Genomic DNA, 19,862 nt, shown 5'->3' with positions numbered 1-19,862 from the left:
TGTCCACACTCTTAGAGATCCATATTTCTTCTTCTTCTTCTTCTTCTTCTTCTTCTTCTTCTTCTTCTTCTTCTTCTTCTTCTTCTTCTTCTTCTTCTTCTTCTTCTTCTTCTTCTTCTTCTTCTTCTTCTTCTGCTTCTTCTGCTTCTTCTGCTTCTTCTGCTTCTTCTGCTTCTTCTTCTTCTTCTTCTTCTTCTTCTTCTTCTTCTTCTTCTTCTTCTTCTTCTTCTTCTTCTTCTTCTGCTTCTTCTGCTTCTTCTTCTTCTTCTTCTTCTTCTTCTTCTTCTTCTTCTTCTTCTTCTTCTTCTTCTTCTTCTTCTTTTAAGGTTAGGGAATGCTGATTTTTTTTCTTTATTAATTACACTTTATTCCCTCCTCCCATCAGGGATTGTCTCTGACATGAACTGATTGGCCTGCTCTTTAATTACCTCCCCCTGAGGGGGAAGCAGCATTACCAGGCCACAGAAGAAGACAATGCAGCTACTCCTGATGAGACCTAATTGACTAGGATCAGAAGGAAGGAAAAGAAGACCTCCCCTATCAGTGGACTTGGGGAGGGGCATGCAGGCAGAGGGCGGAGGAAGGGAGGGAATGAGATCCATACTTCTAAATGGTAAATTTCCTCACTGTATCTCTGTAACAGCTTTACAAGGTTGGTGGTGATTTTACCTTTCTTTATATATAAGAAGATATAGAAGGGGGTTGCAAAACAGTGAAACAATTTGACAACATTATTAACTAGAAAGTAGCAAAAATAAGTTTTATTAAGCCTGACTAATAGATTATAGATGTTTATTTCTCCATTTTGGAACTGCACATACCAAGGGAATCCATGGTTGAACGAATAAAAGGGTTTGCATTATAAACACAATGACTTGAGTTTGAATTTTGAGCACCTGTGTAACAAGCCAGGCATAACTGTCCATGTATAATGCACCAATAGCACTGGAAACAGAAACCGGTGGATGTGAGTTATAACAGCAAGCCTCTATCTCAAGTCCGTAAGCTGAAAAGCAACACAGAAAGACACTCTGTGTCCTTCTCTGGCCAACACGGGTTAAAAAAAAAACAAAACACCTGTGTATTCACGTCCATATACCACATATACATCCAACATACAAAACTCACCGGTGTATTGCTGATATAATTTCATATAGAGTGGTAGACTTCTGCTAGTATGTTTCCTGTTCTTTTTGCTTACAATTTTATATTTTTAAAATGATATAGAACCATGTTAAATGCCTTACATTAAGATGCATATAATTAATTAAAGTTATATTGGTATTGCACAAAATTATCTTTTCTTTTTATTTAATAATTCTTAGCATATTGCTGTTTTTAGTTTTATCATACAATTAGTAGTGGAGAATAAATCCAATATACTTATATGGTGTTTGCATATCATCTATGCTGCCAATAATGTGATGTTAGTGTTTCAGTAGTGCTACTCACACACATATACACCCTTGTAAATACAATGTTGTATTACACTTCAGCAGCTTAGGAGGTTTTGTTGTTGTCTATCAAGTGTAGTAGTGTAAATACTACCAGTTTTACTCTATCCCAGAGCTACCATTAACAGAGAACTGTAACAAAATAGTAGTAATTAAAGATATATATATATATATATATATATATATATATATATTCATTACATAGAACCAAAAGACATGTTACAAAACACACATATTTTCACTGTTTAGGAGCCTTTGTTAGCTACAATAGTGACTTTAATAAAACTTACTTTTTTTGTGAGTATATAATTAGTAATTAAAGAGGTCCATGATTACTAGTGATGAGTATAAAATTCACAGATTCCACAGTCATACTTCCATTGATTAGTAACCTGAGGACCTCTGGGACAGACTACATGCTGCATGTCCAGATTGTTACAACCTGCATTGGAAAACCATGCTTCCTAGTTCAAACATAAACAAAGATCAACTCAGCAAAAGAAAAGGGTAAGGGATACAAATTCATCATCAATGAGCTATCTCCAACTCTTTCCTAAAATCAGGCTTGCATCATTTCAAACCTGCGTGTCCCGTTAGGCCCTTGCGTTTCCTCTCTCATTGGGTAACTTACATATGTTACAACATTAAACTTTCCTTTATGGTGAGGGTGTCAAATCCTTCTTGTAAACTCTGATGTTTCCCTTTTGTTCTAGATCAAAACATGATGTTATTGAACACAGTTGCACATTTGGCTTATGACAGACACCTGGAAGTTAGCATATTGAAAACCTGTCAATCGGCTTTCCTGTAAAAACCTCTCTTCTTGTTCATGTCATCTCTGTTTACAATCTCTGAGTGCCACCTTGGTTTCCTATCTGAACACCTTCCACTGCAGTCAAGCTCATACAATATACCTCTGCAATGTACTTCATGAGTTTAAACCAGTCCTCCCCATCAGCATACTTGAATCCAATTTCCTTTTTTCTTTTTTTTTTTTAAATTTCTATTTATTTATTTATTTATTTTCTGCACCATAGTCAAGCTGCCATTACAGGATCAAAGAAATCGGCTTCCATGGTTTGGTTTTTTTCACCCCAGTTATGATTATGTTCAGTTTGTACAAAATGGAAATAGTATTTCCTTAGTTTATACTTTTGCACCTACCTTTCTATTCAAACAGTATTATCTAAAAAAAAAAATGCTTTAGCAAAGACATAACAAATACAGTCTCCTAGACACATTTAGAATGAATAATATCCTTAATCTTTTTCTCTAATCAAAGCTATTTAGACCACGGGATCCTAAAAACTAAAATTAAGTTTAAAATTGAAAGTGAAAGAAGTAAAACCCCTGCTCAGATGGAGCCCATAGACACAGTCTCCAAGTGGGTAATGGGAGCAGGGGCTGTCTCTGACATGAACTGATTGGCCTGCTCTTTGATCACCTCCCCCTGAGGAGGGGAGTAGGCCACAGAGGAAGACAATGCAGCCACTCCTGATGAGACCTGATAGGCTAGGAACAGAAGGAAGGGGAGGAGGACCTCCCCTATCAGTGGACTTGGGGAGGGGCAAGGGTGGAGAAGGGGGAGGGAGGGTGGAATTGGGAGGGGAGGAGGGCTATATAGCTGGGATAGAAAGTGAACAAACTGTAATTAACATAAATAAATAAATTATAATGAATAATAAACAAAGAAAGGTGAACGAAGATTTTATCATCTGCCCTGTGTAGCCCAATTCTACCTTCAGATATTATTGTGAGAGTATGGAACACTTGTACTATATGTGTAGAAGGCAGTCTAATTGAATGCAATGAGACATATTTTCTAGAAGCATGTCGAGTGAGGAGATAAACACACATTAAATCCCCTTTTAAGTTAATTCTTAGAAAACGCCATGCCAGGTAGATCAACAGGATAAGCTCAGTCACAGTCCTGAGAGCAAGACAGACAGCACATTCTTTGTACCCGAGGCATGAACTACAAGCCCCCAGCTGTCACAGCAGTGGTAGCATAAAGATATTTTCCTGAGAAGGTAAGAAAAAATGCACTCAAGTAGAAAGAGTGAGACGTTAATGACTGTGGAGGATGTAATGATGGAAGGCAAGAAAGCATGACTGTTTCAGAGAAGCACAGGGGATAGGAACAGTGTAGAACAGGCGTGAGCTGTGGGACTGATGGCTCATGTAGTATGCATTCTACAGGAGCCAAGAAAGTGAGTGCAAAATGAGGAGAAAGCATACAAATTATCTTCTGTTTTCTCCAGTAAACTTAGAATTTTGTGGTAGTGTAATAAACATTTGTCTTTAAAATATGTAAGCATGTAGTTAAATATCACATGTATACAATATATACACATTACACATTCACACACACAGCTGCACAGAAAAAGAAAGTTTACATTGTGAACCTCATAGAATAAGTAGAGTAACAACAAATGTTACTCTTTGAGTTATTTTTATCTTTTTTTTCCTGGGATTTCTTTTATTTCTTTTCTTTTCTTTTCTTTTTTTAATCACAGGTCATTCACTTGTATCCCAGCCATAGCCCCCTCCCACTTTCCTTCCCAATCCCATTCTCCCTCCCTCATCTCCTCCCTGTCTCTTTCCAAGTCCACTGATAGGGGAGGTCCTCCTCCCCTTCCATTTGACCCTAGCCTATCAGGTATCTTCAGGACTGGCTGCAATGTCCTCATCTGTGGCTTAGCAAGGTTGCTCTTCCCTCAGGGAAGAGGAAGAGGTCAATGAGCCAGTCACTGAGTTCATGTCAGAAATATCTTTGTCTCCCATACTAGGGAACCCACTTGGATACTGAGCTACCATGGGCTACATCCAAGCAGGGGTTTTAGATTATATCCATGTATGGTCCTTTGTTGAAGAAACAGTCTCATAGAAGACCCCTGTGCCCTGATATATTTGGTCCTTGTGGAGCTCTTGTCTCCTCTAGGTCATACTAACTCCCCCTTCTTTCATATGATTCCCTGCACTCTGCTGAAGGTTTATTTTTATCTTTTTAAATATAAAACCTTAAAATTGTTATTTTAGATATGTTCCACAAATTTCAGGAAAAGCCATACAAAACATCACTAAGGATGATTTCAAATGCTGAGAGTGAAATCAGGAAGAAAGCCACATCTATAGTAGTTTCAAGAAAAAAATAAAATAGCAAGACTTAGATACATACAAGGGGGAAAGAACTCTAAAATGGAAACTGTGCAACACTGAAGAAGAAATTGAAGAGGCACCAGAGGAGGCAGAGCACTCCCATAGACAAGGATCAGCAGAACTAATATTGTTTAAATGGTTATGTTAATGAAAGTGAAAGTGATTGATGGTTGAATGTAGCCCTGATGAAAACTGCACTGACCCTATTCTCAGAACTAAGGCAAAATGCTCAAATGAGTACAGAAGTACAGATTATTCCAAATGGCCTGAAGAATACTAAACAAAAAATAACAGCACAGGGGTCTTTTCTGAGACTGATATTCCAACCAAGGACCATTCATGGATATAAGCTAAAACCCCTGCTCAGATGTAGCCCATGGCAGTTCATTCTCCAAGTAGTTACCTTGGTAAAGGGAACAGGGATTGTCTCTGACATAAACTCAGTGGCTGGCTCTTTGATCACCTCCCTCTGAGGTGGTAGCAAGCTAGCCAGGCCACAGAGGAGGACAATGCAGCCAGCCCTGATGAGACCTGATAGGCTAGGGTCAGATGGAAGGGGAGGAGGACCTCCCCTATTAGTGGACTTGGAGGGGGGCATGGGATGAGATGAGAGAGGGAAGATGGGTTTGGGAAGGGATGAGGGAGGGGCTACAGCTTGGATACAAAGTGAATAAACTAATTATTTTAAAAAATAAAAATTTATTTAAAAAATGAAGTGGGAATAAAACCAACACAGTCCTGGTAATAAAACAGATAAGTAGAAGAGTTGAAAAGTACAGAAGACCCCATCCCCAATAAATCCACACAGCAACAAGCAGTTTGTGTTCTACAAAGATATCAAAAGCATATATTGGACAAGAGACAAAACTTGTGCTGAGAAAACTGATATTAACATGCATAAGAATGAGGTTAGATCCCCATCTCTCACCATGTACAAAACTATTCAAATGGAACAATAAGCTTAAAGTAGACCTAATGCTTTGAAACTGTCATGGGAAAACACTTGAGACAGATTCATAGACAAAGGCTGACTGAAAGAACACAAAACAGTTCAGAAACCAAAGCTAATAATTGACAAGTAAGACTGCAGGAAATTAAAGTGTTTCTGTTCAGCAAATAAAACAACAGAGTGACGAGGCAGCTGACAGAATGAGAGAAAGCCCTGGGTATATACTTATCTAACAAAGAGTTAAAATCTAGAATATACAAACAAATCAAAAAGTTAATGCTCACAATAAACAAATAAATAAATCAAAGAAATAGTTCTCAGAAAAGAGGGAGATTAACACTCGAAACATTTTTGAAAGGTTCAACAACTTTAGCCCTTGGAGAATGAAAATCAAAAGTCACAGATAGTCTATGTCAATCAGAACAGCTATATCCCAGGAATCAAACAACCAACAACGGCAAGAATATGAAGAAAAAATAACTTATTCTTTGCTGGTGGGAATATAAAAGGTGTAGCCAATACATGAAAATAACAATGGAAACTCCTCATAAAGTTGAAACTAGTGCAACTCGCCTGGTGTACAGCCAAAGTGCTCTGTATCCAAATACCATGAAGATGCACACACGGTATGTGCATACCATAGACATGCACATGGGAAAACTGCATGCTGTGTAGATGCTGGCACATCCACTGTAGCACTAATCAAACAGTAAGGATACGGAACTAATTTAGATGCCAATCTATATATGAACATCAAACGAAAATGTGGTGCCTAATACAATCGGGGTCACTAAACCACAGAAAACAAGTCTATGTAATCTTCAAAAAATGTGTAAACCTCGAACTCATTGTTTTAAACAAAATAAACCAGGCACATGAAGGAACAATTGATATTTTTCTCTCAAATACTGAATAGATGAGAATGGAGTGTTAGATGAAAGATTGAAATAGATTAGATGGATGGATAGATAGATGACTTATAGATGATAGACTGGTGATGGTAGATAGCTATATAGCTAAATGATGCAGATACATAGGCACTTTCATGAGAATAGAAATGAATGGGAAAAGGCTATTGGGAGAAGGATGACTGACAAGAGGAGGGAATGTGTAAGGAGGGTTATGATGTGCAATTATTTAACAGTGTACAAAGACTTATATTTATGGAGACATCAAAATGAAAGACATCATTTTGAACATTATTTTTCATATTTAAAATTAAAACACTAAATGAAAATTGATGCAGTTGATGACAGGTGATAGAGTAGCATAGAAGACAGAACACTTAAGTGTTTATATTACTATAGCTGTCCCAGATCCAAAGTGACGAAGTCAGGAGACTATTAAAACTCACACTTAATTGACTACAAGGAACTCTCTCTAATGATTAACCAGTTAAATGTGCTAGAAGCCTACCACAGAGGACCTCTGAAAGACTCTACCAAGCAGGGTATTAAAGCAGATGCTGAGACTCATAGCCAAATTTTGGGCAGAGTGCAGGGAAGACCTGGAGGGGATAGTTGCTCCACAAAAAGAGCTATAGAACCAAAAAATCTGGGCACAGGGGTCTTTCCTGCGACTGATAATCCAACCAAGGACCATTCATGGAGGCAACCTAGAACCCCTGCACAGAAGTAGCCCATGGCAGGTCAGTGTCCAAGTGGGTTCCCTAGTTAGGGGAACAGGGGTCTCTGACATGAACTTAGTGGCTGGCTCTTTGATCACTTCCCCCTGAGGTAGGGAGACAGCCTTACCAGCCAGTTCTGATAAGACTTGATAAGCTAGGGTCAGATGGAAGAGGAGGGGGACCTTCCCTATCAATGGACTGGAGGAGGGGCATGGAAGGAGAAGATGAGGAAAGGTGGGATTGGGAAGACATGGGGGAGGGGCCTACAGCTGAAATACAAAATGAATAAATTGTAATTAATAAAAAATAAATTAATTAAAAATTATCTATGGGCCAAGCATTTAATTTCAGCAACCGAAGAAGAAGAGCCTGGCAGGTTTCTGTGAATTCAAGACCATCCTGTCCTACTTAGAGCGTATTAAGATAGCCAGGGCTAGGTTGAGATCCTGCCTCAAACAAACAAACAATGTTTAGGAGAGACTGTAACTCCATGGGAGAACATTTGCCTCCCATTTATTGTGCAAGGCCCTGTGTTCAATCGCTACCTTCATACACAAAGCATGTTACTTTTCTTTTAAAGAAAGTCTCTCATGACTGGTGAGTTTGATTTTCTTGTATTACACCATGTTATATGATTCAGGACTTAGAACAATATTGTCTGCTAGGTGCCTGGATAGAGATTATGCCCCAAGCACACATAAAACACAATTTCTGCCACTATTAAAAAGATGAAGAACCTAGGCAAAACATAAACATTAGACAAGCTTTTAATGCTAATCTCTAAAATACATTACTGCATATTACATTCGCCTAGATTTATTGAAATTCATCTTAAACAATTGGATTTTTTTATTATTGGTTTTTGAAAAATAAGCAATCTGCAAACTGCTTGCTTAAGTCGTGCCTGCTATTTACTGTGTTAAACTAAGACAGACAATAAATATTTATTAATTTCAATGACAGGACATACATTAAATCCCAGAAAAATCAATAAAAGCAACCCTCAGTAATTTCCTTCATATATTCAAGGTCATAAAGAGCCCAGCTCTAGTAATTCATTTAAACAATTGTAGTTTGAGTTAGAGACAAAGTCACATGATCACAGAATCGAGGGGATACTTTTCTGGGAGTATCATTTTAGATGAGGGTCTGTTTCTGCCTCAGATGTAGCACTAGGGAAACCAGTATGTGGCTTACTCTTACACTGTGAGATTGTGTGGGCAGTGTACATTTGGTCATTTCAAGAAGTTTACTCAGAACCTTCTCTGATGAGCATAGAACAGTATAGTTTTATGTGCTTGTATTTTTTGAGATATAAGGAATAAAATATTTTGAACCTAGAATGTACAGGAAAATTTCACGGAAAATATTTACTTAAGAATTATGAGTGTGCTTTAGCACATAATAAGAGCAAAGGTGATAAAATGAAGCAATGGAAAAACACTTTTATGTTTTTTTACAGGATAGTATGTTAATATATCATGAGCTTACATAAACTAAATCTCTTATGTTTCCAATCACAGGTAAAAATGCTAGAATAAGAAGAGTAAGAAATACACAAGAATAAAGCTCATGTTATAATAACGCACAGTGCTCACATTTTGCATTCCTGTTTCTCAAGTGTCTTTAACCCTTACCTGTACAGGCTTAGATTTCTAAGTCAGGCTGCTCTGCATAACACACATCCTCTTAGTGAATTACTAGGGAGGCTGTTCTTTAAGAGCACTGCCTGAAACAAAACTCCTTTCTCTAACAGCTCTTTCAAGCTGTATGCTTTTATTTATACACAGAGCCCAACAACTGGTTTCTTTTCTTTTCTTTTCTTCTTCTTTTTAACAAATTATTCACTTTGTATCCCAGTTGTAACCCCCTTCCTCATCTCCACCTGGTTCCACCCTCTGCCCCTCCCCTCCCCATCCCTATCTCCTAGTCCACTGATATTATATTTGTTGTCATTACAACAACAAAAACAGAAAAACAATGAATTTTAAGTATTTTTTTTAATTTTTCATCAATTACACTTTATTCATTCTGCATCCCCCCATAAGCCCCTCCCTCCTCCCCTCCCAATCCCACCCTCCCTCCTCCCTCTGCTTGCATGCCACTCCCCAAGTCCACTGATAGGGGAGGTTCTCCTCTCCTTTCTGATCTTAGTCTATCAGTTCACATCAAAAGTGGCTGCATTGTCCTCTACTATGGCCTGGTAAGGCTGCTCCCCCCTAGGGGGAGGTGATCAAAGAGCAGGCCAGTCAGTTCATGTCAGAGGCAGTCCCTCTTCACATTACTATGTAACCCAATTGGACTCTGAACTGCCCTGGGCTACATCTGTGCAGGGGTTCTGGGTTATCTCCATGAATAGTCCTTGGTCGGAGTAATTTTTAAAAATACTTGTAAATGTACTTGTAGCACATTCTCATAAGCAACACAGGTAGGAACCTTCTTTGGAAGCATAAACAACATTCCTCATAAAAACATGTGTGTTAAAATTAAAGCCTATAACATTTAGGCTAGGGGTACTCCTCCCCTACCATCTGACCCTGGCCTATTTGGTTTCATCAGGACTGTCTGCATCCTCTTCCTCTGTGGCCTATTTAGAAGCAGAAAGACATACATGGAATATACTCACGTATAAGTGGATATTAACCATATACATATAGGATAAGCATGCTAAAATCAATAACTGGTTTCTCTAGGGAGGAACCAACACGGTAAGGAAGCTCTTGAGTTTCTGCTGATAGTCAGGTATTAGGGGACTTGGTGAGAAAATTTACAAAGAAGTTGCTCTGAAAAATAGAGGCACATTAAAATGCCTTTTTAAAAAAGTGAATGGAAGCCAACACAGAATGATCTAATTAAAATGCTGTGTTTTGAGGCTTTTTGTGCCAGAATATTTTTACATACTATAAAATGATTCCCATGCCTATTCCATTCCCAAGCCTAAATGTTATAGGCTTTAATTTTAACACACGTTTTTATGAGGAATGTTGTTTATGCTTCCAAAGAAGGTTCCTACCTGTGTTGCTTCTGAGAATGTGCTACAAGTACATTTACAAGTATTTTTAAAAATTACTTAAAATTCATTGTTTTTCTGTTTTTGTTGTTGTAATGCCAACAAATATAATTTCCTGCTGATGAAACAAGCTCTTTGATAATAAAGCATTGCTTTCTGCCAGACTTCTCTGACTGCAGACCTAGCTACTCTCAGATGAAAGATGCCAAATCAATTGGTGAGTTTGTTGTACAACTTGGGTCCAGTGCAGTAAGTGAACTTAGTGTATTTTGAAGATAATACTTTTGTAGCCAGTGCTGGCAACACATGGATGAAAAGTACCTTGCTTTTTGTCCTTGTTTCTGGAATCTTGGAAGCAGTTGTCCTGGGTGGATGTAACATCTGTGTTGGATTTGATGAGCTGAGACTCAAAGGAGGAGGCTGATCACGGAAAACTGATGTCAAGCAGAGTTGTACAGTCTCTTTCATTGCTTTCATCTGTGATTCCTGAAAGAGAAGTAGGGGTTAACATTTTTACCCTTGGTTCTTATTACCATTTCTCACATTGGTTTTAGCCTACATTCACTCTCTACAAATACAGACAGGTTTTCAAATGAAATTGCTTGTCCTGTTTCATGTGGTGTCAACAGTAGGATCTATATTTGAACATCTGTGCCCAGGTGGTGTCATAGTGAAGGCTGGGGAGCCTAGAATGAGGGATACAGGCTTTCAGCAGAAATAGTCTGGCCATACTTATGGCCTGATCTCTCACTCTCTCCTTCCTCCCTCCTCTCCACTTCCTTCATCTTGTTCTGCTACCTGACTGGCTGAGATTTGATCAAGCACGCAGAGATGCAGCCACTGCAGCAGAAAACCATTCCTGCTACCATGTATTCCTTCCCAGGATGACTCATGAGTGTCTCAGGTATTGTCATGAGCTATAAATGTTGCCCAATATAAATGGCAATGCTGTCATTCCACATTGCCAAAAGTTTGGATACTCATGGAACTCCTCAAACCATGAGCTAGACTAAACCCTTCTTTCTTTTAGCTACCTTTCACCAGTCATTTGGTTGCATTGATAGGAAAATAACTAATGCAGAAAATGGATACCAAGATATTCTTGCTGCTGTATAAAAGATCATGTTGTCTATAAGCCATTGAAACTGGCTTGCAAGAAGATACAAAGCAGTTTGAGGCAAGACAATTCTATGAATCTAGAAGCAATATTTGGTAGGTGATTCTAGTGGGGCTGTGGAAAACTAGTATTTCAGTATGAATGAGGACATTGAATCTTGGCTCGGGAGACCTCAGACAGAAAGAAGGACAGTGTCAGACATTGGTCGAGAGGTCATAGAAGCTATATACTGGCAAACACTCTGGCTGTATTCTTCTACCATAATGAAATGTACATGTGGATGAATTAAAGAGTAATGAACTAACTAGTTTGATGGAGAACATTTCAAGAGATATCAGGCACTGGAAGGTCTTTAGTGAGGTTTATAATAGGTCTCCCAAGCACAAACTGAAGCAGAAGGATGTGACATATAAGTAGTTGAGTGAGAAAATGCATGTGGATGTGGTTAAAGTGATAGGCATGGAACAGATACCAATACATTGCATATATTAAAGAGTTTGGCGCTGTGAAGGTGAAGCGACTCATGCTTCACGGGGACAATCGAAAGGTATATTTAGGTTAAGCCCTCACTCTTGGAATGTTCTATTTGAAACAGAATGCTCGGGCAGGCCACTTCCTGGGCATCTTTTGGATGGTCTTAGGGCTGGAGGGATGGCTCAACAGTTAACAGTGTATACTCTTTTTGTAGAGGAATGGAGCTTTGTTTCCATTAGCTATATACAGGAAGCTCAGAACCATTATAATTCTAGCACCAGGGTATCCAGTACCCCTTTCAGGCCTCTGACAGCACTTACGTATAAAATGCCACCCCCACACACATCATTTAAAAATAAAAATAAATCTTAAATCGAAAGATGCTCATTGGCCTTTAGAGTTTTGAACAGTGTCGGGCATGTTAAAGATTCTGTGTTTTCTTCAATGTTGCAGTGACAGAATGATCAGCAGGAGATGGCTGTTGCTCTAGGTATAAGTTTATAAAAGAGAGTTTCAATGCTAAGACCCTGTAGAAAGAAACAGTATTTCCTGTATACATCCCTATCTTTGCTTCTGCACTGCTCACGTATATTTAACAGATGAGAGGTTAAAGTGTATTTCACTTGGTAAATAAATCTCTCAGTCAGAGCAATAACTCAGTTCAGATGCTAAAAGTAAAGAACAAACATGAAGTAACGGTTTCAAATGAAGATTTTCAGGTGTGTATGTAGGTTTTGTGTGGAAGACAGTACACATATATTCAATTTTAATTTAAATTTTGTGTTAAATATATGCTCCCAGAAGTGCCCTGACCTCATCAGGAAATCCCTGTTAGTATAGTCACACACACATGCACACACACACAATCTCTAAGCATTCAAGAGTAGAGAGTGATCTGTACCCTTTTCTTCAAATTGTTCTTAATGCCTTCCCTCCTGGATTTCATTCTTGAGACTACAGCCTGTGCCAGGTCCTCTTGTCTTACATTTTGGTACATTTTTATGTTGGCAGTCTAGATAGATACTAGCAGAGACAATGGTCTGATATTTGTCACCAGAATTAGTGTCATTTTTCCCCCACCATCCTCAATAAAGTACCGCTAACTAGACAAGCCTGTTTCTGATGCTGTCAGTGTGTGTCACACACATCCAGGGACAAATGAATCCATTACATCATCATCATACTTCTAGGATTTTCTATACTGAAGCTTCAGGCAACTGTTAAGTTTACTACAACAAGATATCCCTTACTGAACTATGATGTGGCATATATAACATGATTTCCTCGGGATCCATAAGAGAACTATTCTCTTCTCATGTAAGTCTTGGTTTATCCTTTCCTTCTTTGCCTCAAATAACTCTTCCCATTTGTTTTGCCCTTCACTCTTGAAGTTGTAAATTCAGTAGCTAAAATGCCCCAGTTTTCAATATGCTTCAGCTACACCTGCATAATAATTAAATTATGGAAACTCAGAATTGAGTTAAGATAAATCTTGATATTCCTTTGTTGGAATATTTTATTTGGTAAAATAAAATCTTCATTCATTAGAAAGAAAATAGAATACAAAGTTGGAATTTGAAGATGTTCTCACAGTATTTTAGTGATAGTTAAGGATATTTGAACATGAGACACAAGATATTTAACAGATAAATATGCACTAGATGAAAAAGGTCTCCTATGAATGCGATAGAGAGTGGTGAAGAACAATTCTTTTAAATTGTAGTTTCTATCCTTTATAGATTGATATAGCCTTTCTACCTAGATTGAGAGCTGTAGTTTTTACACTTCATATGTATCTTGCTTGATATTTGTTAAACCCATTCTCTAATAATGTGAAATGATTTTATAGCTCTATGTACCAAAAAAGAGGTGACAGAATTTTAAAGGTTAAAGGCAACATTTTCATCGAAGAAAAGCAATCTTACCTCGTTCACTAATAATAGTAATGGATGAGCTTTTTGGACATTTTTCATATGACAGGCAATATTCCCATCAGTCTAGTTTTTATGCATAGAACACTGAAATCAACTTTAAAATCTAAGTGGTGTGGCTGACCTCTATAAAGCAAAGCACTGGGAATATTTGAACATGGCCAGTCAACAAAAATGGTCATTTAAACACAGGACTAATGTCTTGAGAGACTTTTACCTATCAGAATCCCAGACTGGCATATTCTATAGGGCACAAGCTCACTGCACACGTCTGCATGTGCAGGTGATAAAGATTGGGATAAGTGCACAGAAGGGAAGGAGCAGCGCTGCAGTGGCCCCAAGCCCTGTGCCTTAGGCCTATCTCTAACCAATATGCTGTGGTTCTGAGATTGGGTGGTATCCACAAGTACTTTCAAAGCACAGGTTCATTTTTTATTATTCTATTTTCTTGTGGGTCAGAAAGCATTATTTCCTGATGGGTTCATTATATTTCATATGGGAACAAAGACCATGTGTCATACATTTTCTGACTCCTGTAATGCCCAACATAATAGCATCGCCCAAAAGCTATTTTAAAACTGTATAACCATTGAAAAATTAAATAATTACACAGTGCCAAATCACAAAGAATATATAAAGAAGAATAATTCAATGGCCAGAAACGTGATAAAGTCTTAGAAGTTGGGAGATTGCCTCGGGGCCTTGAGGACTCAGTGTCTTGTTGGGATATAATGCATTTCTTTTTTCAGGGTAGGTGGCAACACAGACAGAGAATAATTTTTTAAACGTGATCTAGGAGAATTTAGATTGCATAGTTCTCTCGGTTTTCTCAGCCCACCAAGTCTACAGAATTCCCATGTTGTCTGTAAAAAGTGTCAGTCTGAGTTGTATGATGAGTTGTATGAGTTGCACGATGAGGTAAACATCACTGGGGGAAAAACCCCTTCAAATTAAAGTTTTTATAAACTAATTTAGGTAATATGAATTATGCTTGATCTACTCTACAGAATAAAAGCCAGGCTACCCTGAAGTTTTAAATGATAATAACTTGGATAAATTAATAAATAGCCATTCCAAAGGACTAAGGTTGGTGAGATAACTGCTTACTTAACTGAATATTTATGTCTCATAACTTTAAATCTTTTAAAGGAACATCATAAAAGTCAGGATATCTCTTTCCTAATTTCTCTATTGTTACACACTCTACATACTATGCCTGAGATGCTCCCTATGTCAGCTGTGAAGATATTTGAGTCATAACAAAGTGAAGAAATATGCCTATGAGAGAAACAGTCATATCTCTAAACTAGAATTTTAGCCTAGTCTTCAAACTACCATACAGTGTGAGGTGTTTGGCATAGTATCAAAATATCCACATGAGGTTTCCTAAAGTGTGAAATCTGAAGATCTCCAAAAGGAACCAAACTTATATTGTCTCTCTTCTGCCTGTTCTATAACAAAGTACCCACAATTCAAACTGGGTAATTAGAAGGCAACTTTTATTTATTTATTTATTTTTTTTTTACAAATTCACTGAGTTCATATTATTGAATTATTGAAAATGTTAAGTCCACAAATGCACTGCTTTCCCTGCTCAACATTATCAATAACATGATTACTAAACTGTGGTCATAAGCACAGACAGTTCTTGACAGAGGTGAACATTTTAAGTTTAACTGAGATGATTTTGAGAAATACAGGGATATACAAAAAATAATATTATGTATGAAGTTAGCAGTAGTCTGAATTAAATGTGGAAAGGCATCTTTGTAACTTAATACAATTATACTGTGCATAAATTACAGACAGGTAGACAAATAATTATAATACAAATAAATATGAAGGTGACATGTACCTAAGGTCTATGTCTACATATGTAATACATGCTTAACATACATGTAATGTTTATATATACAGACTATCACTTTGTATCTGTTCAATAAGTGGAGGGTAAAACATGTAATATGCAAATATGCTTTGCAGCTATGTATGTACTGTATGTATCTTAGAAAACTATTACAGCAAAGATTTTGATATTTACTCTTTTACTTATTCTATTGCCATAAATACTTTAAATATTTTTCATGTGTTTGGGAAATTATTACTTCAGACAAATATATTTAATTAGTAATTTTCATGTTTGGACTAATATTCCAAAGTATGACTATACAATATGTATGAAGTCCTATATAATCTCTTATTGACTCAATTATTGCTACATGTAATGTCCTTGTGCACATTTTCAAGTTCTTTAATGAGAGCAACAGTTCTAAGGCATAGGCATTTAAGACACATTTTGAACAACCTGATGTCAATGACGACTTCCATTTTCTTTGTACTCATTCATCCAGAGCTAGCACAGGATGGCACAGATTTCACATTAAGTAAGTTTATCCATGCTGCTATGTAATAAATGTATCAGTAAGATAAAAGAAAAACAAACTCTGAGACTCCCAGAGTTCACTCAGTTTACTGCAGCAGAAAAATCGAATGAGGAGAACATGGAGTCCAAGGATGACATCAAGCCTTCTCGGTTCTATAATCAGCTTTTGTGCGTACTGTTCCAGATATCTAGACCTTCACTGGACAATCACAGGCAGCAGCAAGCACATCCCATGTTGCTGAAACCAAAGTTGACATGGCCCCTGGATGTGAACTTACCCTGTCAAGAGCTGCTTTCTCAAGTTCATTTTTGGCTACAGCTAACTTTTGTTCCAGTTCAGTGAGCTGTTGGGCCTGTAACAGGAAAGAACAGCAATACATTTCAGTATAACCTGTAATCTGCCCCACACATTTGTCCTTTACTCTAGAAAGGATTAAAGAGAAAGAATATAGCCTGTTAGTTTAATTTTCATATTAAAAACACAAAGTTACACAGTCATTTGGTATTGATGCAGAGAAGAGTATGATCGGAATAAAGAGGACTGACGTCACAGGGGTTGAAACACTTTTGTAAAGACTTGCTCAAAACATTCTTATATTTGTAAGTCCTCTTACCAGAGCTGTTTCTAATTCTTAGGGAATGAACTGTGTTTCCACAACTTCCTGTGCTGATGCCTCACTGTCCATTTGACTTTTAATTTTTTTTTAATTTGGTGATAGACCAACTGAGAACATAATTAGGTTTAAATAAAGTGCTCTCTGTCAGTCTGTCTGTCTTTCTCTTTATAAAATATAAACATCATAAAACACTCAGTTTGAAGCTATCATCACCAGATCACCAAGACTGAAAATGTGACCTCCAAAATCCAAGTGAAGGAGAACCTGGAAGTGACACTCTACCTGGGGAGCTGTGCAGATATCTTTCACGGGAGCTATGCAGTCTGCAGTATTTTGTTCTGGTGTTCCAGGAAGATTAATACAGCAATACTTGGTCGTTATCTTTTTAAGGTTTTTATCCTATGTCTCTGTATCCTAGCACATCTCTTCATTTATTCAAATGTCAGAACAGCACTTTTTAATGAAAGTAACAATAACTTCTCATTTGAAAGATGTATATACTACAGAAACAGCAAGCTAACAGCCATAACATTTATGCAAAAGATCCAGTGAATGGGAGCATGTATGTCTTTGATTTTTATTTTTTTATTTTTGTCTACTCTTGGGACTCTTTTCCTCCTATTGGGTTGCCTTAGCCAGCCTCACAATAAGGGATGTTGTCTTTTCTTACTGTATCTTGTTTTGTTGTGTTTTATTGTTTTTCTCTTAGAGACCTGCTTTTTTTGTTTTCTGAAGAGAAAAGGGAGGACAGGGAGTGGATCTGGGAAAGAAGGGAGGTCCAGGGAGCTGGGAGGACTGGATGGAGGAGAAACTGTGGTCAGGATGTATCATATAAGAAAAGAATCTATTTTCAGTAAAAAGAAAGACATGTGTTCTAATCTTGCCTTGGCTATATTGTTTTCGACAAAACAGTTGCCTTTTTAAGCCAAAGGCAACAACATAAATTATCACTGAATGAGGAACATGAAGCTTGGAGAGGATTATTGCCAACAAATGCATACTATTTGCACAACTTCAGATTGAAATTCTCTTGAGTGTATTTCCTCCAGCTTTTTGTGGTTAATAATAAAAGCAAGAAAAAATTTATTTTTTTTCAGTTTTTTTAGTAACGCTGTTTTTTTATTCCCTATCAGAATTAGTTCAATCATTTCCTAATACAAACAATAGTGACCTTGTGGCACATAATAAACATGGACTGTGTGTGCTGATTACACAATGAAGAAAAAATAATGTCAAAGATAAAATACTTTCCTATCTGTACTTGTATAATGTGAGTTAGTTACTAAGAAAATAAAATTAAAAGAGGAAATAGGGAATGTAGGAGCATACATTGATCACTTGCTTCTCAAGGATCCTGTCCTTAGCTGGAGAATGGCTTATTTGTCATTAAAACTTATTATTTTTAAAATTTATTTATTTAATCACTTTACAGCCTGATCACAGCCCCTTCTCTTTTCTCCTCCCAGTCCTGTTCTCATGCCTCCCTCCCTCCTAGTTCCCCTTCTCCTTCTTCTCAGAGGTACCATTAGTTGGTACCCATTAAGGAAGCCCTTACCAACCCACCCTGGTACCTCAAGTCACAGAGTGACTAAGCACATCTTTCACTGAGCCAGATAAGGCAGCCCAGTTAAGGAAAAGGGGTCCAAAAGCAGGCAACAGGGTCAGATAGCTCTTGTTCCCATTGTTAGGGGATCCACATGATGACCAAGCTGCACATCTGCTACATATGTAGGGGGTCTAGGTCTGGTCCATGCAAGCTCTTTGTTTGGTGGTTCAGTCTCTGTGAGGCCCCATAGGCCCAGGTTGGTTTACTCTTTAGGTCTTTTTGTGGAGTTCTTGACCCCTCTGGCTCCCTCAGTTTTTCCTCCCACTCTTTTCACAAAACTTTCTGAGCTGAGCCCATGTTTGGCTGTGGGTCTCTTCATCTGTTTCCATCAGCTGCTGGATGAAGCCTCTCAGAAGGCAATTGGGCTAGACTCCTGTCTATAAGGATAGCAGAGTATCTTTAATAATGTCAGGGATTGGCTCTCTCCATGGGGTGAGTCTCAAGTTGGGCCAATCAGTGGTTTGCCATTTCCTCGTCCTCTCTTCCATCTTTATCCTTATACTTCCTGTAGGCAAGGCAAATTTTATATTGAAGATTTGATGGGTGGGCTGGTATTACTCTGGCTGACGTCTTCAATGAATGGGATAGCTCTATGCAGATCTCCCTTTTTCTACACCTGAGGGAAAATGCCAGCTTCTGTATTTATAAATCGTTGTTCAACCATGTCACTCTTACTACTTAGGCACAGCAGATCAGAGATGGAGGAAAATAAGTTCTTGATCAATGTACATTAAAAAAAAAGGATTTGATTCTTTATTCATTTTGGTACATTGAGCAAAATATTTGATCTGTACTAGCTTGGGCTCCGTATACAATAAAAATACCTGTAACATAATTAAGGAAGTAAAAGCAACCCAAAGTAACATACCAATACTTCATAAACAAGGTACTTTTTTGACCTGCATTTGTACATCATGAACAGGAGCCAATGTAGCAATCTAGTATGCTCATTTCTGGACAAGAAAAATGAATTCCAATAAATAGAATATTTGAGTCTGAAACAGTTATTACTAACCACCACAAGGTTTTCAGTTGTTTATCTTTCCTGAGGCCTTTCTGGGTATGAGCAAGCTCATAGGTGAGAACATTCAAAGAATGTATAAGAGCTGCAAGATTCACATCTCCTGAAATGTTGTCCTGGTTTCTAGAAGAGCAGTCTATATTGTATACAGGAAACTTACTGAAAAGGCACAACACCAGAAGACTTATGATAGTCAGGGCACTTATCCAGAGAGGAAACTAGCTAATAAAGTCAACTTCATACAGTTTACTTGAGAAGACATAATGCACTATAAATTTAAAAAAATGATACCACCCCAGAAAAACCAATATTGATTTCAGAGGAGCTCTCGGTTCTCATACAATCAGGAACTAATATTTGTGATATGATTAATTTTCCCATAAGAGTAAACAAAAGACATAATAAATCTTGTACTATACTGAAGACCAGCTGAGACATCTAAGCTTGTAGACTGAGCAAGTACTAGGTTCTTCGACCTTCTGTTCACAGGCATTCATTTTTGGATTAGCTGAAC

At 37.7% G+C, this 19,862-nt stretch overlaps 1 protein-coding gene across 2 annotated transcripts in view; it reads right to left on the bottom strand.

The window, feature by feature from the left end:
- Luzp2 (leucine zipper protein 2) overlaps nt 1-19,862 on the bottom strand; it is a 432,038-nt gene that overhangs the window by 60,096 nt on the left and 352,080 nt on the right. For both annotated transcript variants that reach the window (XM_060367228.1, XM_060367227.1), the window contains exons 8-9: nt 16,383-16,457; nt 10,521-10,685 (exon numbers count right to left, since the gene is read on the bottom strand). In XM_060367228.1, coding sequence (XP_060223211.1) covers nt 10,521-10,685; nt 16,383-16,457 — 240 coding nt within the window. The remainder of the gene's footprint in view (nt 1-10,520; nt 10,686-16,382; nt 16,458-19,862) is intronic.

Source organism: Meriones unguiculatus, chromosome 14 (assembly GCF_030254825.1).
Source record: "Meriones unguiculatus strain TT.TT164.6M chromosome 14, Bangor_MerUng_6.1, whole genome shotgun sequence".
Lineage (NCBI taxonomy): Eukaryota > Metazoa > Chordata > Mammalia > Rodentia > Muridae > Meriones > Meriones unguiculatus.
This window is presented reverse-complemented; position numbering and strand designations above follow the sequence as displayed.